At 42.4% G+C, this 26,744-nt stretch overlaps 1 protein-coding gene across 7 annotated transcripts in view; it reads left to right on the forward strand.

Moving 5' to 3' along the window:
• Window positions 1–26,744, forward strand: part of XPNPEP3 (X-prolyl aminopeptidase 3) — a 548,503-nt gene that overhangs the window by 231,466 nt on the left and 290,293 nt on the right. For all 7 annotated transcript variants that reach the window (XM_044302131.1, XM_044302133.1, XM_044302134.1 and 4 more), the window contains one exon: window positions 2,799–3,001. In XM_044302131.1, coding sequence (XP_044158066.1) covers window positions 2,799–3,001 — 203 coding nt within the window. The remainder of the gene's footprint in view (window positions 1–2,798; window positions 3,002–26,744) is intronic.

Genomic DNA, 26,744 nt, shown 5'->3' on the forward strand with positions numbered 1-26,744 from the left:
TCATCAGTCATCAGTAAAAAAAAAAAAATCTCAGAAAAACTCTTTAAAGTGTTTCTCTGGACATTTCTTCTAATCTGGACTTGTTACTAACCTGTGGAAGGAAGATGTTTCACATAGTACTAACCCGTGTCTTGCACTGCACTGCTGATGCCATGTCTCCGCTGCACTCTTGCAGACTGTGCGCTCTTCCACCTGGGTCCTGACTGCATGTAGCTACTTCTTTTCCTGTTCAGCAGCATAATAGTAAATGCTGCTGTACAGGAAAAAACATAGCCACTTCAAGTAGTCATATGGTAAATGTTATATTATGAACCATTTATGTGTAGTGTATGACATTCTTAAAAGCATAGAAATTCTAATTTTGAACATTTCAAATTTTTTATATTTTTTTTAATTATAAATCTCCATTTTTGTTTTTGTTTTTTATAAACACGTTGCATATAGACTATATTTTACCACTAACATTACGTGCAATGTGTCTGATTTACTAAATGTATAGATGATGTAAACTTGGTGCAGGGCTAAACACTTTTTCTAAAACTATACTAGCTATTGGTTGGCTTACTTTGAGACAGAGTTTTGCACCAAAATTGTGGCCACAAAACATTGCATCTTAGGCCATGCCCCATTCTACTGAAGTCCCATCTTTCCTAATAAGCTACACCTCTTTTCAAAAGAAATGAAAATTGTGGAAACTCAAATTGTGCCATTTTGCACCACATTTTAGACAGATTCTACAGGGAGTGCAGAATTATTAGGCAAGTTGTATTTTTGAGGATTAATTTTATTATTGAACAACAACCATGTTCTCAATGAACCCAAAAAACTCATTAATATCAAAACTGAATATTTTTGGAAGTAGTTTTTAGTTTGTTTTTAGTTTTAGCTATTTTAGGGGGATATCTGTGTGTGCAGGTGACTATTACTGTGCATAATTATTAGACAACTTAACAAAAAACAAATATATACCCATTTCAATTATTTATTTTTACCAGTGAAACCAATATAACATCTCAACATTCACAAATATACATTTCTGACATTCAAAAACAAAACAAAAACAAATCAGTGACCAATATAGCCCCTTTCTTTGCAAGGACACTCAAAAGCCTGCCATCCATGGATTCTGTCAGTGTTTTGATCTGTTCACCATCAACATTGCGTGCAGCAGCAACCACAGCCTCCCAAACACTGTTCAGAGAGGTGTACTGTTTTCCCTCCTTGTAAATCTCACATTTGATGATGGACCACAGGTTCTCAACGGGGTTCAGATCAGGTGAACAAGGAGGCCATGTCATTAGATTTTCTTCTTTTATACCCTTTCTTGCCAGCCACGCTGTGGAGTACTTGGACGTGTGTGATGGAGCATTGTCCTGCATGAAAATCATGTTTTTCTTGAAGGATGCAGACTTCTTCCTGTACCACTGCTTGAAGAAGGTGTCTTCCAGAAACTGCCAGTAGGACTGGGTGTTGAGCTTGACTCCATCCTCAACCCGAAAAGGCCCCACAAGCTCATCTTTGATGATACCAGCCCAAACCAGTACTCCACCTCCACCTTGCTGGCGTCTGAGTCGGACTGGAGCTCTCTGCCCTTTACCAATCCAGCCACGGGCCAATCCATCTGGCCCATCAAGACTCACTCTCATTTCATCAGTCCATAAAACCTTTGAAAAATCAGTCTTGAGATATTTCTTGGCCCAGTCTTGACGTTTCAGCTTGTGTGTCTTGTTCAGTAGTGGTCGTCTTTCAGCCTTTCTTACCTTGGCCATGTCTTTGAGTATTGCACACCTTGTGCTTTTGGGCACTCCAGTGATGTTGCAGCTCTGAAATATGGCCAAACTGGTGGCAAGTGGCATCTTGGCAGCTGCACGCTTGACTTTTCTCAGTTCATGGGCAGTTATTTTGCGCCTTGGTTTTTCCACACGCTTCTTGCGACACTGTTGACTATTTTGAATGAAACACTTGATTGTTCGATGATCACGCTTCAGAAGCTTTGCAATTTTAAGAGTGCTGCATCCCTCTGCAAGATATCTCACTATTTTTGACTTTTCTGAGCCTGTCAAGTCCTTCTTTTGACCCATTTTGCCAAAGGAAAGGAAGTTGCCTAATAATTATGCACACCGGATATAGGGTGTTGATGTCATTAGACCAAACCCCTTCTCATTACAGAGATGCACATCACCTAATATGCTTAATTGGTAGTAGGCTTTCGAGCCTATACAGCTTGGAGTAAGACAACATGCATAAAGAGGATGATGTGGTCAAAATACTCATTTGCCTAATAATTCTGCACTCCCTGTATGCACAGACGCATTAATAAATCTGGGCCAATCTGAATCAGTATTAGTAAAAGTATTTCAAAGTTATTACCATATAAAACGACATATCAGACTTAAAGGGGTTTTCCCATCTCAGAAAATAGTGGCATATCACTAGGATATGCCCCACTGTTTGATAGATACGGGTCCGCAAGCGCTGTACGTTTCTGTACAGTACTATGGGGAGAGTGCTTGGTGGTGGTCGGTCCCAGTGAAACCTGGTGTCCTCCGGCCACCACCTTCCCCACTCCGTTCTCGGTGTGGGACCCGCACCTATCAGACAATGGGGGCATATCCTAACGACATGCCCCCATTGTTTCAGATGGGGGAATAGTACATCCTAAATTGCTAAATAGGCTGTGCCAATAAGGGGTTAAAATTGAATTTAAAATAAGCATAATAAAATGAATAAGAATATTTCTATACGTAAAGTTGCTACAGTTTATAAATTACTTTTTTTTCAATTTTATCTGATTTCAGATGAAAAGCTGACATTATGGTATGACTATGTGAAACCATCTCATCATTCTTTACACTCTAACTACATACAGCCTCTACTAGAGTCAAACTCCAAGGTCAAAAATAGGATCAAGTCTACACGGCTCCTCACACAGAATCTTCGTTTAATAAAGTCTGAAGCTGAAATTAAGCTTATGAAAAAAGCAGGACATATTTCTTCTCATGTATGGAACTTTAGACAACCTTTTAAACATATTTAAGATGTTTTGTAGTGTGATTAAATGCAGAAATGTCCTTAATTTTGTTGATGGACTGGTATCGTTTGCTAGGTACCTTTTTAATGGGTTCTCTGGAATTTTTATATTCACGGCCTATCTTTAGGATAAGTTGTTAATATCAAATTGGTAGGGTCCAACTCCCATAACCCCTGTCGAATAGCTGTTCTGCAGTAGCTCTGTGTTGTGGCAAAGCTAGATACTGCAGCTCTGCACCCATTCACTTGAATGAGAGCAGTGTCGTAGTAACCAGATCTGTCCACTACACAGTGGATTAAGCCAAATAGCTCCAGCATTAATATAAAAATCCTGGAGAACCCCTTTAAAGCGTATGTGTCAGGAGATTTATGCTGTCCTGTTTCAGGGCAGAATATGATATAGGGTGAGAAACTGAGCTCTTTGGTGTATATGTTTATAATTTTTTTAGAAGGATTTCTAAGTAAAGGTCCCTTTACAGTGATAGATTCAGCAGATGATTATCAGGAAGTAAGCATTCCTCCTTTTCCAACAGTCATATGCTCATCAGTGAAGGATGCTAATGCCATCGCATTCATGATTTTGGCGACCGCATATACAATCATATTATGCAATGAATAAGTGTTTTGTTGTTCATCAATGTGAAGGGATCATAAAAAAAAAAATCTAAAGCGGAGTAAAGCCTACAATTGGAGCCTCCACAGACATAAGGTACAAGTGAAAGATCTGCTCCTGTTCTGTGTTTAGAGCCGCACCTGGTTTTGGCTCAAAATCACTGACCAAAACACTGATGTGTGAATGAGGCATTCATCCTAACGGGACTCCTATGTGAAACATTAAGAGGCCTGTTTTCCGTGCCTACACACTGTGATTAACAACTTTCTATGTACAGTGTGCATCGGGAAAGCTGTCATTCGGATGGGGAAGGCAGGACTGTCTCTCCTAGGACTCCTGTCAAGGTTAAATGGTTTTCCTGAGATTTTTATACTGATGACCTGTCCTCTGGACAGGTCATCAGTATCTTATCGGTGGGGGTTTGACAAATGGGACCCCTGCCAATCAGCGGTTAAAGAAGGCAGTGGGGCTCTTGTGAGCGCCACAGCCTTCTCTGCTTTTCCTAGGCCGAGTTATGACACGTTCACATGTCACATGGCCTAGGAGCAGCTTGGCTCCATTCAAGTGAATCTGTCTGGGCGTGGTACCAAGCACAGCCACTGTGCAATGTACGGTGATGTGCTTGATGGAGCAATAGTGCCAGGGCCATCTCATAAAAGCTGATCGGCGGGGGTTTTGAACTGTCACCGATCAGTATAAAAATATCTGAAAACCCTTTTAATTCTGCTATAAGACAATAAATTACCTTTAAAATGTTTACTTCTTTAATAACGTAGTACTTGCTATCCAACTATTTTGATTTAAAGTTTTCTTGTACAGTATGTTATGGAATTGCATAAATAACCCTTTCCTAATACAGCATGGGCAAGGAAAGGCAAAACCCTGTTTCCCCTGTGTGGATTGTGCAGTGTAATGCTTATCAGGCCTCATTCATCAAAATCTGGCTTTAATGCTCATGGCAACCAATAAGTGATCAGCTTTCATTTTACAGATGCAGCTTAAGAAATAAATCGGGTGGTTCTTGCCAGCTAAGTGGTCCTCTTTTCTGAGAGAAGTTGTGTTGTGCATGAGAGTGTCCAAGATTGTCATATTCGACAAGAATTGCTATAGTGGAAGCCTATGTGCACACAGGATAATTCAAAGAGAGACAGTATTTTCTGGTCAATTTCTGGTTCTCTTTTTTTTCCAGGAAAAAGCTGTATTGGTGCAGGAGTGGCATAGCAAAGACTCCTAGGCCAGTGCAAAAAAGAAAAACATATAGACAACCATGTGTTTAGACACCTGTGGTTACAGACATCCATAAGAGGATTATATGAAGTCTGAGGAAAATGACACAAATATTATATCATTTAACCTGAAGCCATACCGAGTGTCATTTGTGTAAGCGTTCAAGGAAATGTGCCATCAGAAAATGACCTATTGTTTAAGTCATGTTTTTAAAGACTTTTTGGTGATGTCCTTTTTAATTTATGTCAATATCTATCTTTAAGCTGTACAGTACCAGAGCCGTATATGTACGGCGCTGGGTACTGTGTCTAAAATACCAGTGCCGCAGTACTATGGTGGGCTGATCTGGCTGGTGTTGGAGCTGCTCCCGCCCGATCAGCTGCAGGGGTCCGGCAGTCACTGATATCCAGACTGCTGCTGTATGCACCGGCATCGGTGAAAACACAGATGTCTGTACATTAACCCTAAATGTGCTGCAGTCAGCGCTGACCCTGGCACGTGCGCTGTCCATGCAGGGAGGGAGCTCCCATTCGGTCCCCGTGCTGCTGGGACTGGGACCCAATGGCTGGGACGGCAGCCCGATGCCTTCCTTAGGCATAGTGGCTGCCTTCCCTGTAAGCCTGTGAGATCCAGCCCCCTGGATCTCACAGGCAAGCAGGTTGAAGTGTATTACAGTGTATAATACACTTACAGCCAATGCATTACAATAGAGATGTATTATAATGCATTGTACAGGGGATCAGACCCCCAAAAGTTGATGTCCCAATGGGGGACAAAAAAATAAAGTAAAAAAAATTAAAAGTTTCAAGTAAAAAAATAAATAAATAAAAAGCACCCGTAAACCATTCCATCAAAATCTGCGCTGCAAAAGCCATATGGTGCTCCTTCCGTCCTGCCATGTGACCCGATAGCAGTTTACCACTACATATGGGGTGTTGCCATATTCAGGAGAATATGGATAACAAATTATGGGGTGCTTTTTCTCCTGTTACCCCCTGTGAAAAGGAAACATTTGGGGCTAAAGCAACATTTTATTGGAAGAAATTAAACTTCATTTCCACAGCCAATTCTAAATTCCATAAAGTGCTTAGGTGGTCAAAGTGCTCAGTGCACAACTTAATATATTCTTTAAGGGGTGTAGTTTACAAAATGGGATCACTTTTTGAGGGTTTTCACTGTAGGGGTACGTCAGAGTCTCTTCAAATACAAAACGGTGCCTAAAAACCATTCTAGGAGAATCTGCCTCCAAAATCCATATGGCTCTCCTTTCCTTCTGACCACTGCCACTTGCCCTTAGAGCAGTTTACCACCACATGGTATTTCTGTAAACTGCAGAATCAGAGTAATGCACTGTACATTGAGGTTTATTTTGCTGTTAATCCTTGCTGCGTTGCAAGAAACCATTTTGAAATTTCATCTCCATTTTCCTTTAATTTTTGTGGAACACCTCAAGGGTTAACAAAGTTTGTAACATCAGTTTTGAATATTTGAGGGGTGTAGTTTCCAAAATGGGGTCATTTATGGGTGGTTTCCATCACGTAAACTCATCAAAATCACTTTATAACTAAATTGGTGCTAAAAAAATGGTTTTAGAAATTTTGTTGAAAAGTAAAAAAAATGGCTTCTAAAATTCTAAGCCTTCTAACATTCAAAACAATAAAATTAAATGACATTTGTGAAATTATGCCAACATAAAGCAGACATATGGGGAATGTTCACTGATATTTTTTTTTTTATGAGGTATTACTATCTGTCTTAAAAGTAGAGAAATTCAAATTTATAAATTGTGAATTTTTCAAAATTTTGGGTACATTTTGGATTCTTTCATAAATAAAGGTGAAATATATCAACTCAAATTTACCACTGTCAAGAAGTGCAATGCTTTACAAAAAAAAATAATCTCAGAATGGCTTGGATAAGTAAAAGTGTTCCAAAGATATTACCACATAAAGTGACGTATGTCAGATTTGCAAAAATCAGCCTGGGATTTAAGGTAAAAAGTGGCTCGGTAGTGAAAGGTTTAAACAAGAAAAACATATGTTCATGCACTTTTTGCACTCGCCACTAAAGCCTGTATTAGCAATAGATAATGAGGGGCACTCCAAATTTAGGAAAATGGCAGTAGGTACCATATGTATAAATCAAATATTAAGTATTTAATATGATGTGCCAACACATAAAATTACATCACAATAATAAAACCATACAATAAAATGATGTATTAGATGAGTCTGGACCTTAAATGAATCAATAGGATCCCAATGCGACTCTACTCGCAAATAGTCGCAAACGGATCGCAATGCGAACGCTAATGAATAAATCGCAATGCAAATGATCGCCCAAAAATCGCAATGCAGATGATCATAAAAAAATTGTGAAAAAAATCGCAGTGCGACTCTACTTGTAAACGATCGAAGTCCTTGTCTCTAGCTCAATACGAAGTTTCACCTACGTCGGATGGCAGGACTCCGTGCTCAAGGCCGTGATAGCTCCACACAATATCCAGGATCTGTCTCGCTAGCTCAATCAGATAGCTAGGTAGTACTAATCGTGAAGGATATTTATTACCACGTCATCACCTGCTGGATCTTACACTCGATCCTCCTGCCGTTCTTACCCTACGCGGCGTCCCACATGGTATGGAGTCTCTACTGTGATGTCTCGCGTGACTCCTCGGCTTAGCAGCGGTGTAGTGTTAAACGATTCCTGTGATCCTACCTCTTCTCAGAGGATCGGATCCAATTCGAAAAAATGGGAATAGTTCGTCAGGTGATAATTCTCACGAAAAAATACGTCTTTTGTAGGTAAATCCTGGTGACTGGGAAACTGCTCACTGTCCCAACAGAAAGTGATCCCCATGTGCCATTCATTGCCTCCCAAGTGTCATCCAGTGATCCCCATGTGCCATCTATTGCCCCCAAAGTGCCATTCAGTGACTCACATGTGCCGTCCAGTACCCCCCATTGCCATCCACAGCATAGCGATCAGCCTCTGTGGCTGATTGCTATGCTGTCACTCATACACAGTGCTTACATCACGCTGTGCATGAGTCAGCACAGGCTTCATATAGTATCTACTGCATGGAGAGAGGAAGAAAAGAAGATGGTGATGGACCAGAAGAGCTGAAAACACTAAAGGAGCAGTCACGTGACAATAAAGAGGACCGTGGTAACGCCTGTGCACACAACTGCACCAAGTACAGGCTTCACATAGTAGCCTGTACACTCAGAAGACGGCCGGCGGTCCTGGCACATGCTCAGTAATGTATAAGCATCGGGACCCGGGAAGGCCAGCAGGAGTCGGTGAAGTCAGGGATGATGCGCCATCTACTGCATGGAGAGAGGAAGAAAAGAAGATGATGAGGGACCAGAAGAGCTGAAAACACTAAAGGAGCAGTCACGTGACAATAAAGAGGACCGTGGGAACGCCTGTGCACCAACGGACACTTCATAATAACAAAAAATTGCAGTCTGGTGTGCTGCTATAGGTATGCAGATAGTGTGTATCTGTATTATTTGATAAAAATGTGAACACCTCCATGTACATGGACATGTTCATTGATTTCTATGCACAGTTAAAGGGAATCTGTCAGCTTTAAAACAGCCCCCAAACAAGAGTAAGCGGTGTATAGTGTAAGTGAAGCTGTCCGTTTATGTAATTTTTATCTTCATACTCACTTGCAATACAATGCTGTGCTCTGACAGACCGACATTTAGAGGACTACTTTTAGAATCCTCTCCATTATGTGCATGATCTCAGTAGTCCTCTCAATGCACTTTAATGCTGGTTTGTCGAGCAAAACGTTGGAATGCAAACAAGTGTGAATATAAAACTTGCATAACTGGACTTGTCACCACTTACTCTAGTTTGGGGCTGTTTTGGAGCTGACAGATTCCCTTTAACAGATCATGATTGTGAATGTTGTTTGGCAGCTTGCAATACGTCACACATGTCCTTGTGGTGAGTTCATATGGCATTCACAGAAGAAAATAAACCTTGAAAGTCAGCAGACCTAATGGTGTGTGACTTTTTTACATGTGCAGTTACCTGAAGGGTGGAGTCTTTGAAACAAATCCTCAGGCAGTGCTCAAACTGATATTGCAAATTGAAATTAATTTCTGGAATATCAAGCACGTGGTGTTGCAGAAGGTGTTCATGAACATAAAATGGGGGGGGCGTGGCCTGAGAGCGCATGGAGTAGGTCGCACCGCTCATAGCTCCTGTCGGTATCCTGACTTAATGTGTGGTAGCACCCGGCGGATTACTAATCCTGTGTACCCTGGTGGGAGGAAAGTGACCGGAGAGTGCGGCGGTGATTGTGTGGGCTCCGATATGCCGAGGAAGTCGAGCAAGGTGCCGAAGTCCGACGGACTGGAGGTGGGCCAAGATGGCGCTGATGGAAGAGAGGAGACGGCGCAGCTGACGATGAGCCAGAGCGTGGCTGCTAAATTGAGCAAGTATGCTCGTGCCGATACCAGAGCGGGCGATTGGGCTGAGGGAAAGGAGGCAGACATACATACCTCGTCTGATCTGGAGGACGGATCCCTTGATAGTGAGGCCCTGGATGCGGTGAACTTGCCGCCGCTGACTCCTGCAGGCGCAGTTAAAAGTAAAGTAGGCCCTAAGGCCGCGTCCAGTGAGGAGCCCACCTTGAAAGATATCATGGCTGCTGTGGCCAGCTGTAACAGTACCCTGAAGGTGCTCACAGTGCAAGTTGGCAGCCTGAGATCGGATGTGTCTATAATTAGGCATGACCTTCACAAGATTTCTGAGCGCACCTCTGAATTGGAGAAAAGGGTGTCCACGATTGAAGATGTAGTACAGCCGTTGCAAATGGCGGCGAAAACGACTGCTAAGGACATTGCTGCTTTATATGCCAAAACGGATGATCTGGAGAACAGGTCCAGAAGGAATAACCTGCGGATTGTGGGGGTGCCGGAAAAGGCGGAAGGCGATAACGCCACAGAATTCGTGGAAAAATGGCTGCACCAACTGTTTCATGAGAAAGGCCTCTCTTCCTTATATGCGGTGGAGCGGGCGCACAGAGTGCCCATGCGGCCGCTGCCGCCCGGCAGGCCCCCTCGCCCGATATTGGCGAAGATTTTGCATTTCAAGGACCGGGACACTATTTTGCGGCAGTCTAGGGACAATGTGGAGATGGTCCTGAATGGGGTTAAAGTGTCCATATTCCCGGATTATTCCAACGAAGTGCAGCGGAGAAGAAGTAGATTTATGGACATAAAGAAAAGGCTGAGAGGATTACAAGTCCAGTACGCTATGCTGTTCCCTGCTAAACTGCGTGTGGTGGCGTTGGGATCCACCAGATTTTTTGAGGATCCGGAGGAAGCGGTACAGTGGCTGGACGTCCACGAGCGGCAATTGAGGAGTGGGGCCCTGGACACTTGAAGAAGGCTGAGATATGGTTTCTTATGCTTGATGTTAATATGTGTTTGCACTTTAAGGTTGCTTTGATGTTGCACCAGTTATGAAGTGTGTTATGCAATGCTACCGTATGGTAGATCCTGAGGAGGGAGTAGGTGGTTAAAAATGTATGATGTTTTTCTCAGATGTGGGGAGGTTTCTCTACCAGAGAAAAGGTGTTGTGTTATGTTATGATTGTAATAAGTTAGGGGGCGACTTGCTCTATGTGTGCCCCGTGTTAGGAATGGGGGGTGATGAAGGGGGGACTGAGTTCCCCAGTTCCGGTAACCTGATAACGAATAGGGGGGGTGGGGGGGAGGTGGGGGGGGGGGGAGTAGTAAGTTAGATAGGAGTATGATGATGGGTGGTATATACAGACGTGGACAAAATTGTTGGTACCCTTTGGTCAATGAAAGAAAAAGTCACAATGGTCACAGAAATAACTTTATTCTGACAAAAGTAATAATAAATTAAAATTCTATAAATGTTAACCAATGAAAGTCAGACATTGTTTTTCAACCATGCTTCAACAGAATTATGTAAAAAAATAAACTCATGAAACAGGCATGGACAAAAATGATGGTACCCCTAACTTAATATTTTGTTGCGCAACCTTTTGAGGCAATCACTGCAATCAAACGCTTCCTGTAACTGTCAATGAGACATCTGCACCTCTCAGCAGGTATTTTGGCCCACTCCTCATGAGCAAACTGCTCCAGTTGTGTCCGGTTTGAAGGGTGCCTTTTCCAGACTGCATGTTTCAGCTCCTTCCAAAGATGCTCAATAGGATTGAGGTCAGGGCTCATAGAAGGCCACTTTAGAATAGTCCAATTTTTTCCTCTTAGCCATTCTTGGGTGTTTTTAGCGGTGTGTTTTGGGTCATTGTCCTGTTGCAAGACCCATGACCTGCGACTGAGACCAAGCTTTCTGACACTGGCTAGTACATTTCTCTCTAGAATTCCTTGATAGTCTTGAGATTTCATTGTACCCTGCACAGATTCAAGACACCCTGTGCCAGACGCAGCAAAGCAGCCCCAGAACATAACAGAGCCTCCTCCATGTTTCACTGTAGGGACAGTGTTCTTTTCTTGATATGCTTCATTTTTTCGTCTGTGAACATACAGCTGATGTGCCTTGGCAAAAACTTCGATTTTTGTCTCATCTGTCCACAGGACATTCTCCCAGAAGCTTTGTGGCTTGTCAACATGTAGTTTGGCATATTCCAGTCTTGCTTTTTTATGATTCGTTTTCAACAATGGTGTCCTCCTTGGTCGTCTCCCATGTAGTCCACTTTGGCTCAAACAACGACGGATGGTGCGATCTGACATTGATGTTCCTTGAGCATGAAGTTCACCTTGAATCTCTTTAGAAGTCTTTCTAGGCTCTTTTGTTACCATTCGGATTATCCGTCTCTTAGATTTGTCATCAATTTTCCTCCTGCGGCCACGTCCAGGGAGGTTGGCTACAGTCCCATGGATCTTAAACTTATGAATAATATGTGCAACTGTACTCACAGGAACATCTAGTTGCTTGGAGATGGTCTTATAGCCTTTACCTTTAACATGCTTGTCTATAATTTTCTTTCTGATCTCTTGAGACAGCTCTTTCCTTTGCTTCCTCTGGTCCATGTCGAGTGTGGTACACACCATATCACCAAACAACACAGTGATTACCTGGAGCCATATATATAGGCCCAATGGCTGATTACAAGGTTGTAGACACCTGTGATGCTAATTAGTGGACACACCTTGAATTAACATGTCCCTTTGGTCACATTATGTTCTGTGTTTTCTAGGGGTACCATCATTTTTGTCCATGCCTGTTTCATGAGTTTATTTTTTTACATAATTCTGTTGAAGCATGGTTGAAAAACAATGTCTGACTTTCATTGGTTAACATTTATAGAATTTTAATTTATTATTACTTTTGTCAGATTAAAGTTATTTCTGTGACCATTGTGACTTTTTCTTTCATTGACCAAAGGGTACCAACAATTTTGTCCACGTCTGTATGTGTGGATGAGATGTGAGCGGGGTGTGTGTAGCAGATATGTCGGTATGGTTTGCCATGACACAGGGGATTAAAGTTTTGAGCTGGAATGTGAGAGGTTTGGCTGATGCGAAAAAACGGCAAAGTGTCTTTCATTATTTGGGGCGATTTCAGCCAGCTATTCTCTGCTTGCAAGAAACGCATTTGACTAGGGATACTGTACAATGGTTGAGCAAGAATTGGGTGGGCCAGGTGGTTCATGCGACGCATTCTTCACATTCCAGGGGGGTGAGTGTTTTAGTGCATAAGAGTATCAGGTATGAACATGTGCAGCAATGTGTGGATGGTGAGGGCAGGTTTGTCTGTATTGTGTGTAAGATTGATGGGATCCAGGTGGTATTAGTGGCGGTTTATGTGCCACCTCCATTCGCTTCCCCTTTATTAAGGGCAATTATGTCGTTTGTGGCGGACTTCCCTGGGTTGCCATGGCTACTAGTGGGGGACTTTAACTGCACGCCAGATGACTCGATGGATAGATGTCGGTTGGAAGGTGGGGGCGGATCGCCTGGTAGTGCGGCCTTGAGAAATATTATGACTGAAGTCGGTTTGGTGGATGTGTGGAGAGTACGCAACCCCAATAGGCGCGAATATTCGTGTCGTTCTGCTACGCATCATTCACTGTCACGTATTGATTTGGCGCTGGTTAATGATTGTATGTTGCCTCTGGTCCGGGGGGTTGTCTATCATCCCCGGTCGTTGTCTGACCACTCCCTGGTACAAATTGACCTGTGCTTGGGGGAGCTTGGACAGGGACCGAGGTTGTGGAATGTGTGCAATCCGCATTGGCTTAATGTATTGGGTGATTTATCTGAAGCTTCTATGGCGCTTAGAGAATATTTTGCTATTAATGTAGGGACGGCCTCAATTCATGGTGTCTGGGATGCTCTTTATACAGAAGAGACAGAGAAGGCAAGAAAGGAGGAGGAGTGGCCCTGTATGTGAAAGATAGCATTAAATCTAACCTAATACAAGTTGGTGAAGCCAACATAGAGTCAGTTTGGGTTACGTTGCAGTTTGCTAATCATGCAGTAACTCGTGTAGGTGTGATATATAGACCACCTGATCAAGTTAAAGAACTAGATGATCTACTAGTTGAAGAAATAGCTAAAATGACAATGAAAGGAGAAGTTATCATTATGGGAGATTTCAATCTTCCAGATATAAACTGGAAAACCAAAATAGCAAGTTCTACCAGGAGTACAGATATTCTAAATTCCCTACTGGGGTTATCCCTACAACAAATGGTTGAGGAGCCAATCCGGAGGGAGGCCATTTTGGATTTGATATTCACAAATGGGGATTCGGTATATGATGTCATTGTAGGCGAAACCTTGGGATCTAGTGATCACCAGTCAGTGTGGTTTAATATAAGAACTGTGAAAGAGTCCCACCACACAAAAACAAAAGTTTTAGATTTTAGAAAAACAGACTTTTCAAAAATGAAATTAGTCATAAATGAGTCCTTATCAGACTGGAACGGATTACATGAAGTCCAGGAGAAATGGGACTACTTAAAAGGTGCATTATTAAAGGCAACAGAAAATTCAATTAGACTTGTCAGTAAAAGCAAAAAAAGGAAGAGACCACTGTGGTACTCGGCAGAAGTGGCCCAAATCATTAAAAATAAAAAGCTAGCATTTTGTAATTATAAAAAAAACCAGAGCAATGAAGATAAGGAAATCTACAAGATTAGGCAGAAAGAGGCCAAGCAAGTTATAAGAACTTCTAAAGCGCAGGCAGAAGAAAAACTAGCTCAGTCTATGAAAAAAGGGGATAAGACATTCTTCAGATATATAAATGAAAAAAGGAAATTAAAACAAGGAATAACTAAATTAAAAACAAAGGACGGAAGGTATGTAGAAGAGAATAAAGGGCTAGCCGACTGCCTTAATGAATACTTCTGTTCAGTTTTTACAAAAGAAAAAGAAGGAGAAGGACCTCCACTAGAAAGGATGACTAATACATCGTTTGATGCATGTGTCTTTACAGAGGAAGATGTTCTAAGTTTGCTGTCTAAAGTGAAGACAAATAAATCACAGGGGCCTGATGAGATACACCCAAAATTATTAAAAGAGCTTAGTGGTGAGCTGGCAAAACCGTTAACAGATTTATTTAACCAATCATTAGTAACAGGAGTCGTCCCGGAAGATTGGAAATTGGCAAATGTCGTGCCCATTCACAAGAAAGGTAGTAGGGAGGAATCGAGCAACTATAGACCAGTGAGTCTGACATCAATAGTAGGCAAATTAATGGAAACCCTATTAAAGGATAGGATTGTGGAACATCTAAAATCCCATGGATTGCAAGATGAAAAACAGCATGGGTTTACTTCAGGGAGATCATGTCAAACAAATCTTATAGATTTTTTTGACTGGGTGACTAAAATAATAGACGGTGGAGGTGCAGTAGACATCGCTTATCTGGATTTTAGTAAGGCTTTTGACACTGTCCCACATAGAAGACTTATCAATAAACTGCAGTCATTGAGCATGAACTCCAATATTGTTGAGTGGATTAGGCAGTGGCTGAGGGACAGACAACAGAGGGTTGTAGTCAATGGAGAACATTCAAAACAAGGTCATGTTACCAGTGGGATTCCACAGGGATCTGTACTGGGACCAATTTTGTTTAATATCTTCATAAGTGATATTGCAAAAGGCCTCGATGGTAAGGTTTGTCTTTTTGCTGATGACACAAAGATATGTAACAGGGTTGATGTTCCTGGAGGGAAACGCCAAATGGAAAAGGACTTAGGAAAACTAGAAGAATGGTCAGAACTCTGGCAACTGAAATTTAATGTGGATAAGTGCAAGATAATGCACCTGGGGCGTAAAAACCCAAGGGCAGAATATAGAATATTCGACACAGTCCTGACCTCAGTATCTGAGGAAAGGGATTTAGGAGTAATTATTTCAGAAGACTTAAAGGTGGGAAGACAATGTAATAAAGCAGCACGAAATGCAAGCAGAATGCTTGGATGTATAGGGAGAGGTATAAGCAGTAGAAAGAGTGAAGTGCTTATGCCGCTGTACAGAACACTGGTGAGACCTCACTTGGAGTATTGTGCGCAGTACTGGAGGCCATATCTCCAGAAGGATATAGATACTCTAGAGAGAGTTCAGAGAAGAGCTACTAAACTGGTCCATGGATTGCAGGATAAAACTTACCAGGAAAGGTTAAAAGACCTTAATATGTATAGCTTGGAAGAAAGAAGAGACCGAGGGGATATGATAGAAACTTTTAAATACATAAAGGGAATCAACTCGGTAAAGGAGGAGAGCATATTTAAAAGAAGAAAAACTACCACAAGAGGACACAGTTTTAAATTAGAGGGGCAAAGGTTTAAAAGTAATATAAGGAAGTATTACTTTACTGAGAGGGTAGTGGATGCATGGAATAGCCTTCCTGCAGAAGTGGTAGCTGCAAATACAGTGAAGGAGTTTAAGCATGCATGGGATAGGCATAAGGCCATCCTTCATATATGATAGGGCCGGGGCTATTCATAGGATTCAGATATATTGGGCAGACTAGATGGGCCAAATGGTTCTTATCTGCCGACACATTCTATGTTTCTATGTTCCTGAGGGGAGTGTTAATTAAAGAGATTTGTAAGCATAAAACCAAGTCTAGGGAAGCAGATGTTAAGGTACATTTACAAGCGGCAGAAGCTGAAAGGGTGTTTAGCAGGGTGCCCTCCTTGGCTAATAGTGAGGCGCTGGCGGTTGCCCAGGAACAGTTGAGGTGTCACTTAATTCAGGCTGCGGAGCGGAAGCGTAGTTTTTACCGCCATAGATCCTTTGAAGAGGGTGAGAAGGTTGGGCATCTGCTGTCGGTCGTCTCTCAGGCCCAAAGGGGATCCTCCTGTATACAGGAACTGAGGGATGGAAATGGGAACGGTAGGCAAGACACCAAGGGAATTTTGGATATATTAAAAGGTTTTTATGTGTCACTGTATAAATCTACTGTCCCTAGTTCTGGGGATGCGTTGAACGTCTTTTTAGAGGGGGCTCAGTTGCCGGTTCTGTCGGATGAGGATAGAGAGAGACTGGAAGAGCCGATTTCACTGGAGGAGCTGGAGGCAGCACTGGGAGGTATGGCGAATGGTAAGGCCCCGGGGGCAGATGGATTGCCTGTGGAGGTATATAAGAAGCTGCAGGGGGTGCTCCTTCCGGAATTACTTAAGGTGCTGGAATTCTCACTGGAGACAGGTTCGCTACCATTCTCGATGCAGGAGGCTATAATTGTAGTACTTCCCAAACCTGGGAAAGATCCCAAATTTCCAGAATCATATAGGCCGATTTCACTTCTCACGGCTGATGTGAAGCTCCTGGCTAAGGTGCTGGCGAACAGGTTGTCCAGGGTGATTCTGACTATTGTACATTCTGACCAGACGGGCTTTATGCCTGGGAAGTCGACGGCTATTAACATCAGGAGGTTGTATGCTGGTCTGAATGTCCCGGCGGACAACTGTGTAGATAGGGCTCTGCTTTCTTTAGATGCCGCTAAGGCATTTGATAGTGTAGAGTGGACTTACCTGTGGGGTGTTTTGAGAGCTATGGGGTTTGGGTACAGGTTTTGTATTCCTGTCCCAGAGCCCGCATTAGAGCTAATGGAGGATTGTCGGACAGTTTTAATTTGGCTAGAGGTACCAGGCAGGGATGCCCATTGTCGCCCTTACTGTTTGCACTGGCCATTGAGTCACTAGCAGCTTTAATTCGCCTGTCTCCTCATATTGTGGGGTTTAGATATGGTGAATTCCAGAATAAGGTGGCTCTATATGCCGATGATACCTTGCTTTTTTTGGGTGATACTGGGTCATCTTTGGACAGTGCCATGTCACTAATAGATAGATTTGGGAGTTTCTCCGGTCTTAGGATCAATTGGCAAAAATCTGCTTTGATGCCTGTGGATGGACAGGTTGTGCCGGATGTGCGAGTGGATGATAGAATTCCCTGGGTTAATAAGTTTAAATATTTAGGGCTGTACATAACGCCTAGACTGTTGGACTTTGAAGATCTTAATCTAACCCCCCTGCTTGTGGCTTTCAGGCTTAAGGTGAGAACTTGGTGTAAGCTCTTTTTGTCGGTAGTGGGTAGAGTGAACCTTTTAAAAATGGTTATGATGCCGCAGCTGCTTTATGTTCTTAATAATGCTCCTGTATGGATCCCTTGGGATAGGTTTAGGAAAATTCATTCCATATTTAGAGATCTTGTTTGGAAGTATGGCCAAGCAAGGATCAAATTAGAGACGTTGCAGTACCCTAAGACGGAGGGTGGTTTGTCAGTCCCGAATGCCTGGATTTATTTCCTGGCGTCTCAGTGCCAGCACTTTAAGGGCTGGATTGATTTTCAGGCCTTGGATGTGACGGGGATAATATTGCAACATTGGGTGGGTAGTCGGGACCTTATGTGTATATTAGAGGGGGCGGGAATGCATGGGGGGAGAGATAGGGTCCTAATTATTGATCTTATGAAGAAAGTGTGGGCGACGGTGAAGCAACTTAGAGGTGTGGGGGGTGTTGGTGAGCTTTCCCCAATATGGGATAATAATCTATTGCCAGAATTCACGTCACTGTCGGGTCTCAAGAACTGGGAGTCTCGGGAGGTGATGAGGATAGGTCAATTACTTGAAGGCACGGTATTCAAATCCTTTCAGGAAATACAGCAAGAGTTTAATGTCCCAAAGAGATGGTTTTACCAGTATTTGCAATTGAGGCACGCTTATGATGTCACGGTAAGGAAAGGGTGTCGTAGCCAAAACGGATGTGGTGCAGAAGCTTATTCTTTCAAAAGGTGGGAGGAGAGGACTGATTTCACAGGTGTATACGTTATTACTGGATACGTTTCTGGATGGGTTCCCTCGGTCGCGGATGTTGAAGTGGGAGGGTGATTTGGGTGCAGTTTCGAAGGATCAGTGGGATGCTATTTTAGATGCAGTTCACAGTGTGTCTCTGAGTGAGCAGGCGAAATTATCACAACTCTTTATCATCCACAGAGTTTATAAAACACCAGTATTTTTACGAAAAATCGGGGTCAGGACTGATGATAGGTGTCCGAAATGTATGGAGGAAGGAGCGGATCTGGTGCATATGCTGTGGTCGTGCTCTGTAATAAGTAGCTATTGGGATGAGGTGTTGAATAATATTAACCGTAAGCTGGGGCTGAGTTTGCAAAAAGATCCTAAGGTGTGTGTGCTGGGATATGTGGCTGAGATCGGGGGAAGTGAGTTAGTTAAGGTGGCGGTGGGTAGACTGTTATATGTGGCCAGGAAACTGGTGGCGCAGAGATGGATCCAGGGGAGTCCGCCAGAGATTGCAGAGTTTGAAAGGAAGGTGAATGACATGTTGATATTGGAGAAGAGCGTGTTTGTTAAGCGTGGCTGTCCTCAGAAGTTTGATAAGCTGTGGAACGAATGGTTGTCTCACACTCATCTAGTGCTATAAACTAGGATAGAAGGTGTAGTACTCCTTTCAATTGGGGGGGGGGGGGGGTGGGGGGGGAGGGGTGTTAACATGTTAGTCTAGGGAACATTGTTATGATTAGTGTTCTTAGTAGATTATGGGGGGGGTATCTTATTTGCCATTTCTTGTACTCATGATTGAATTTTGTGTGTATTTGCAAGAGTCATTTTTGTCAGTTGTGAGCTCTATGATAGAATCGTATTTGGATGGTGGTACTGGCATAAGGTGATTGTGAACCCTGATTTTGCTTTCTTAAAAATTTTCAATAAAAATGATTTGATTCATGAACATAAAATGGGCTTTGCATAGCCGCTGGTTGAAACCGATTACAGCATATTCTGTAATGGGTAAGTACGTCATTCTTCCATTTTCCTGTGCAAACCACACAAGGCAAACATTTCTGTTATTCGTGACCAAACCTGTATATACCTTTTTCAAAAAGAATAGAGCAGGGAAGCTGAAATTTCCCATGGCTTCCCTGTCTGACCAATTTAGGCTACTTTCACACTTGCGTTCAGAGCGGATCCGTCTCAGACGGATCCGCTCATATAATGCAGACGGTGGCTCCGTTCAGTACGGATCCGTCTGCATTATATTGTTAAAATATTTCTAAGTGTGAAAGTAGCCTCAGACGGATCCGTCCAGACTTTCAATGTAAAGTCAATGGGGGACGGATCCGTTTGAAGATTGAGCCATAGTGTGTCATCTTCAAACGGATCCGTCCCCATTGACTTACATTGTAAGTCTGGACGGATCCGCACGGCCAGGCGGACACCCGAACGCTGCAAGCAGCGTTCAAGTGTCCGCCTGCTGAGCGGAGCGGAGGCTGAACGCTGCCAGACTGATGCATTCTGAGCGGATCCGCGTCCACTCAGAATGCATTAGTGCTGGACGGAAGCGTTCGGGTCCGCTTGTGAGCCCCTTCAAACGGAGCTCACGAGCGGACCGACGAACGCTAGTGTGAAAGTAGCCTTACTTCCAAATAAGGGCCTGAGTTCTGACAACTAAAATTATGCTGCTACAGAGCCATCTGACCAGTGAGTTATGTAAAGAGAGGGCAAGAGCTAACCTGTTCAGAAACCGATAAGAAGCTGCCCTACTCCTTGTGGCTGGGACAGTTAAACACAAACTCAGTAAATCAGTGTCTCCTCATTATTGGAAGAGTCTGTTGGTAGAAGTCGCATCAGTGGGAATGAGAAATAAGCTCTGCCAATCAATGCTTTTCACATATAACAGAGAAACGCCAAGTGCTGAAAAAGCCTTCTGTTCAGCAGCCCCAGTAACACTAAATAAACAGCAAAGAGCGCTACATAAGTAGTACGGTAAAGACAAAAAGCAAGTATTGCAGTCGTAGAGCTAAGATATTGCTCTCACCCTGTGTGGTTGTGACCAGTTACAACCCGCTATACTCGCATGTAAGGATCATTTGAATGTGCTGATGGCTGCCAGTGCAGGATTATCGTCGTGGAGCTGGAGTTTTGGAACTCCAAAGAGAGGAATTTTCTACACCAGACAACAATGATCCTTTAAAATTGTGTTTCTTTATTCCAAAATTCAACACGTTTCGGGGATTAACCCATTCTTCAGATGATGCTTGGACTGAATGTGTGTATGTGGGTAAGTAACTGGCTCAGTGATAGAAAACAGAGGGTGGTTATTAATGGTACACACTCAGATTGCGTCACTGTCACTAGTGGGGAACCACAGGGGTCAGTATTGGGCCCTATCCTCTTCAATATATTTATTAATTTTCTTGTAGAAGGCTTGCACAATAAAATATCAATTTTTGCAGACACTAAACTGTGAAAAGTAATGAACACGGAAGAAGACAGTATACTGCTACAGAGGGATCTGGATACATTGGAGGCTTGGGCAGAGAAGTAGCATATGAGGTTTAACACTGATAAATGTAAGGTTATGCACATGGGAAGGAATAATGCAAGTCACCAGTACATACTAAATGGTAAAACTCTGGGTAAGGCCTCATGCACACGACCGTTGTGTGCATCCGTGGCCGTTGTGCCGTTTTCTGTTTTTTTTTCACGGACCCATTGACTTTCAATGGGTCCGTGGAAAAAACGGAAAATGCACCGTTTGGCAGCCGCATCCGTGATCCGTGTTTCCTGGCCGTGAAAAAAATAGGACCTGTCCTATTTTTTTCACGGCCAACGGTTCACGGATCCATTAAAGTCAATGGGTCCGTGAAAAATCACGGATGCACACAAGATTGTCATCCGTGTCCGTGATCCGTGTCCGTTTTTTCCTATCATTTCAATAGCAAACTTGACTTAGATTTTTTTTCATTTTTCATGTCCGTGGATCCTCCAAAAAACAAGGAAGACCCACGGACGAAAAAACGGTCACGGATCATGGACCTACGGACCCCGTTTTTGCGGACCTTAAAAAAAACGGTCGTGTGCATGAGGCCTAACACTGACATTGAAAAGGACTTAGGAATTTTACAGGGCCGCAAACTAAACCAGTGTCAGGAAGCTGCTGCCAAGGCCAGTAAAATAATTGGTTGCATCAAAAGTGGCATAGATGCCTGTGATGAGAACATAGTCCTACCACTTTACAAATCACTAGTCAGACCACACATGGAGTACTGTGTACAGTTCTGGGCTCCTGTCAACAAGGCATACATAGCAGAGCTGGAGAGGGTTTAGAAAAGTGCAACTAAAGTAATAACTGGAATTGGTGGACTACAATACCAAGAAAAATTATCAAAATTAGGGTCCATTCACACATTTGTGTGACATACTCTGCATCCGTTCCGCAAATTTGCGGAACGTTATGCAGACCTATTCATTTCAATGGCCCCACAAAAAATGCGGACAGCGCTCATTGTGCTGTCAAAATCCGTCATTCTGTTCCATTATGCGGATCCGCAAATAAAATATACCTTGTCCTACTATTGTCGGCAAAATACGTTCTATCGTCCCATTGTAACATAGTAACATAGTACATAAGGCCGAAAAAAGACATTTGTCCATCCAGTTCGGCCTGTTATCCCGCAAGTTGATCCAGAGGAAGACCCCTCTCTAGTAGCTATAGCCTGTAATATTATTAAGCTCCAGAAATACGTCCAGGCCCCTCTTGAATTCCTTTATTGTACTCACCATCACCACCTCCTCAGGCAGAGAGTTCCATATTCTCACTGCTCTTACCGTAAAGAATCCTTTTCTATGTTTGTGTACAAACCTTCTTTCCTCCAGGCGCAGAGGATGTCCCCTCGTCACAGTCACAGTCCTGGGGATAAATAGCTGATGGGATAGATCTCTGTACTGACCCTTGATATATTTATACATATTAATTAGATCTCCCCTCAGTCGTCTTTTTTCTAAAGTGAATAACTCTAATTTTGATAATCTTTCAGGGTACTGTAGTTGCCCCATTCCAGTTATTACTTTAGTTGCCCTCCTCTGGACCTTCTCCAGCTCTGCTATGTCTGCCTTGTTTACAGGAGCCCAGAACTGTACACAGTACTCCATGTGTGGTCTGACTAGCGATTTGTAAAGTGGTAGGACTATGTTCTTATCACGGGAATCTATGCCCCTTCTGATGCAACCCATTATCTTGTTGGCCTTGGCAGCAGCTGCCTGACACTGGTTTTTGCAGCTTAGTTTGCTGTTTATTAAAATTCCTAGATCCTTTTCCATGTCAGTGTTACCGAGTGTTTTACCATTTAGTATGTACGGTTGACTTGCATTTTTCCTTCCCATGTGCATAACTTTACATTTATCAGTGTTAAACCCCATCTGCCACTTATCTGCCCAAGCCTCCAGTCTATCCAGATCCCTCTGTAGTAGTATACTGTCCTCATCAGTGTAAATTACTTTACACAGTTTAGTGTCATCTGCGAAAATTGATACTTTACTATGCAAGCCTTCTACAAGATCATTAATAAATATATTGAAGAGAATAGGGCCCAATACTGACCCCTGAGGTACCCCACTAGTGACAGTGACCCAATCTGAGTGTGTACCGTTAATAACCACCCTCTGTTTTCTATCACTGAGCCAGTTACTTACCCACATACAGATGTTTTCTCCCAGTCCGAGCATTCTCATTTTATATACTAACCTTTTATGTGGTACAGTGTCAAATGCTTTGGAGAAGTCCAGATATACGACATCCATTGATTCGCCGCTGTCAAGTCTAGAACTTACCTCCTCATAGAAACTGATTAAATTAGTCTGACATGACCGATCCCTCACGAAGCCATGCTGATATGGCGTTATTTGCTTATTTCTGTTGAGATGCTCTAATATAGCATCTCTCAGAAAACCTTGAAACAGTTTACCCACAACAGATGTTAAACTTACCGGCCTATAGTTTCCAGGGTCTGTTTTTGGCCCCTTTTTGAATATTGGCACCACATATGCCATGCGCCAATCCTGTGGGACATTCCCTGTCAGTATAGAGTCTGCAAATATCAGAAATAAGGGTCTGGCTATGACATTACTTAATTCCTTTAGGATACGGGGGTGTATGTCATCCGGTCCTGGCGATTTGTCTATTTTAATCTTTTTAAGTCGCTGATGTACTTCTTCCTGGGTCAGACAGGACACTTTTAATGGGGAATTTATTTTTGCATTCTGCATGTCATCTGACAATTTATTTTCCTCAGTGAATACATTGGAGAAAAAAATATTTAACAGCTTTGCTTTCTCCTCATCGCTCTCTGCGACTTCCCCCTCATTACTCTTTAAAGGGCCGACACCTTCAGATTTATACTTTTTAACATTTATATAATTGAAGAATATTTTAGGGTTAGTTTTACTCTCTTTGGCAATTAATCTCTCGGTCTCTAGTTTGGCCGCTTTTATTTGTTTTTTACATGTTCTATTTTTTTCCTTATAGTTTTTCAGTGCTTCCGTGCTCCCCTCCTGTTTCAGTGAATGATATGCTTTCTTTTTGTCATTTATTGCTTTTGTTACAGTTCTATTTATCCACATTGGTTTCTTTTTATTCCTTAACCTTTTATTACCATACGGTATGTACCTCTCACAATGAGATTTTAGGATGTTTTTAAAGATATCCCATTTTGTGGCTGTATTTTTATTTTTGAGGACTTTGTCCCAGTTAGTTTGGCCTATGACCTCTCTTAGTTGGCTAAATTTAGCTTTTTTGAAGTTTGGTATTTTTGTTCCTCCCTGTAGAAACGCTCTTTTGAATGATAATTGGAAGGTTATTACTTTGTGGTCACTATTTCCCAGGTGTCCCCCAACCTGCACGTCTGTTGTTCTGTCCGGCCTATTGGTTAATACTAAGTCCAGTATGGCCGTCCCTCTTGTAGTCAATAGATCCGCAATTGCGGATCCGTTTACAGGAAATAGAAGAAAAAAAAAGACATGCCCCCTGTGACATGTGCTTCAGAACCCTGGAAAGTAGTGTAGTTGTGTACTGTCTGCAGGAAAATGTCTGCTTTCGAAGTTGAGAGATTGATCGTCCTCATTCAAGAATGGCCATGCCTATGCGACACCCGCAAAGATGCCTACCATGACCGTGTCATGAAGGACCGGTCATGGGAAGAAATTGCCCAAGAATTGGTGAACATCGCTAAAAGAGAAAAAAAATTGGTGAGTATATACATTTTAAGATATAATGTGTAATTTTTAAGTATAGATTCAGACATAAGGTTCGTGAGTGGGGCTTATGTCCTTGAATAATAAAGATGGTGTACATTTGAGTGATCGTGAAATTTTTGAAGATTGTTTATAAAAATGTAATGTAAAACATACCTTTACACTAAACCGCTCCAATTCCTTAAACCAGTTATGTAACTAAGGAGGTAAGTTTATTTTTCATAATTTTTTTTTTTAATGTAAAGTAAACATTATAAATAATTTTAATTCATACATTTTATTCAACAGCACTGTGGACAATCTTTCCTCCGAACCAATGGAAAGAAATCCAGAGGCTACCGGTGAAGCTTCACATTCTGAGGCGTCTTAAGCTCCACCCGAAGATTCTGAGAATGTTGAAGAGCCAATGGAACCGGAGATTATGCGGCCACCTGACAATGAAGCCATCGCAGAAAGTACCCTGGTTACGGAAGAGCATGGTTGCCGTTCATCAGGTAGACAACGGCGCAGACCAGCGTCCGATTCCGAATTAGATATTCGAGGCCTGATTGATGCTCGGGTTCTCGAATATCTAAATCGGAATTGGTCTGATACCAATGAGGAAAGGGTATTAAAAAGTCAGGTGCCCTATTTAGCTCCTGTGCCTGGTGAACGGCAATCACGTTGCCTTTCTGCAATGGCCATGGTATTAATCTTATACGCCAGTCCGGAAGAACCAATTATGGAGGCTCAGAAAATAGAGAATGTGCGCGATAGAAATCTCAATGTAGAGACTCCAAGTTCACAGTTGCACCGAACAGACCCACCAATAATTCAGACCCCTGGCCCTTTTACAAGGGAATTATATATACCAACATTTATTTTTTTATTGGAAAATAAATAAAAGTATTGCACCTTAAAAATATTGTCTTTTTTTTTTTTTTTAAGATTGGTATGCTTCCACACTGGAGGCAGCAGAGTCCGTCTGGCTCTTCTGGCGAGGGATCAGACTTTTGGATCCATTCTGAAGCTAGCCCCATTCACTCCGGCCAATTCCCATTGGTGAATGGGGCTGGAGTCGAAATCTAGCAGCACAGTAGTATAGCTTCTGCACAGATTCGGCTGGCTGTTCTCCCGCCGGAACATACTGCATTTGATATTGATGAGCTATTATCTATGTATTTCACCAATATAAAAAAAAAAATACTAAATAATTGAAATTATTGTAGTCTGAGGGCTCATGCACGCGGCCTTGTGCAGTAGTTCCATGCATTTGGGACCGCAATTTGTGTTACCCAGTGCACGGGCAACATTACCTTGTCTGCATAGATTGTATTCTTTGTGGTTTGGATGAACTCGCCTTAAAAATCTAAGATAAATGGGACATGAACGCCTTCAGCTGTGAACCTGGACAACAAGTATTTTTAAATGTCAGTTTAAAATTATTATTTTAATTGATAAGACGTAATTAGAAATGATGTATTAGAAGGTATTTACACCAAATTTTTAAATAAATTAGGCTTTTACAAAATACCTCAGCTCGCAAGCCTATTTCAAGGGTCCTCATTCTCTTTCGAGTTCCTAATCTCTCCCAGAGATTGTTGAGATCCCAAGGAGAAACCCAAGGAGAACTAATGCAACAAAGCAAACGAGTTTCCTGTAGCAAGGAATCTAAAAAAAAAAAAAAAGTTTTTATATTCTTTTTCATAAGTTATATATTCAATATATAGTATTTAAAAAGATTAAATTCACTTACCTCAAGGTGACAATCAATCTTTGCTCAGCTGATATGCAGCACCTCATCCTGGTGTCCATGAAATTCAGGTCCGGATGAAGACAGACCAGCAGATGATCGAATGCTTCCATGGACATCCGGCAATAGCTTTTAAACTTCACGGGGTCACGGCGCAGCTCTTTATGCAAGGTATGGAACTTTCCTTTAAGGCGTTGAGCAACAATCGGATGAACCCACTGCCGTCTCCTCTTCCTCCCCGGTTCTTCGCCTAGCATCGCAGACTGCCGACTAAATCGCTGGGAAAGAATCCATTGAAATACTACTTCATTCAGAAGGTCTTCTGCCATGATGATTGCTGAGAATACAGTCAGGTTCATAAATATTGGGACATCAACACAATTCTAACATTTGTGGCTCTATACACCACCACAATAGATTTGAAATGAAATAAAGAAGATGTGCTTTAACTGCAGACTGTCAGCTTTAATTTGAGGGTATTTACATCCAGCCTCAGGGATAGACTGGTACACAGTCACTACCTACCCCCAGCTACACCAGGAACAGGGCTTGATCGTCGTCCCCTAGGCATGTTTGAGTGCGGGACCTGTAAAATATGCGAGTTCATCTCCACAGGCAAGACCG

Source organism: Bufo gargarizans, chromosome 7 (genome assembly GCF_014858855.1).
Source record: "Bufo gargarizans isolate SCDJY-AF-19 chromosome 7, ASM1485885v1, whole genome shotgun sequence".
Taxonomy (NCBI): domain Eukaryota; kingdom Metazoa; phylum Chordata; class Amphibia; order Anura; family Bufonidae; genus Bufo; species Bufo gargarizans.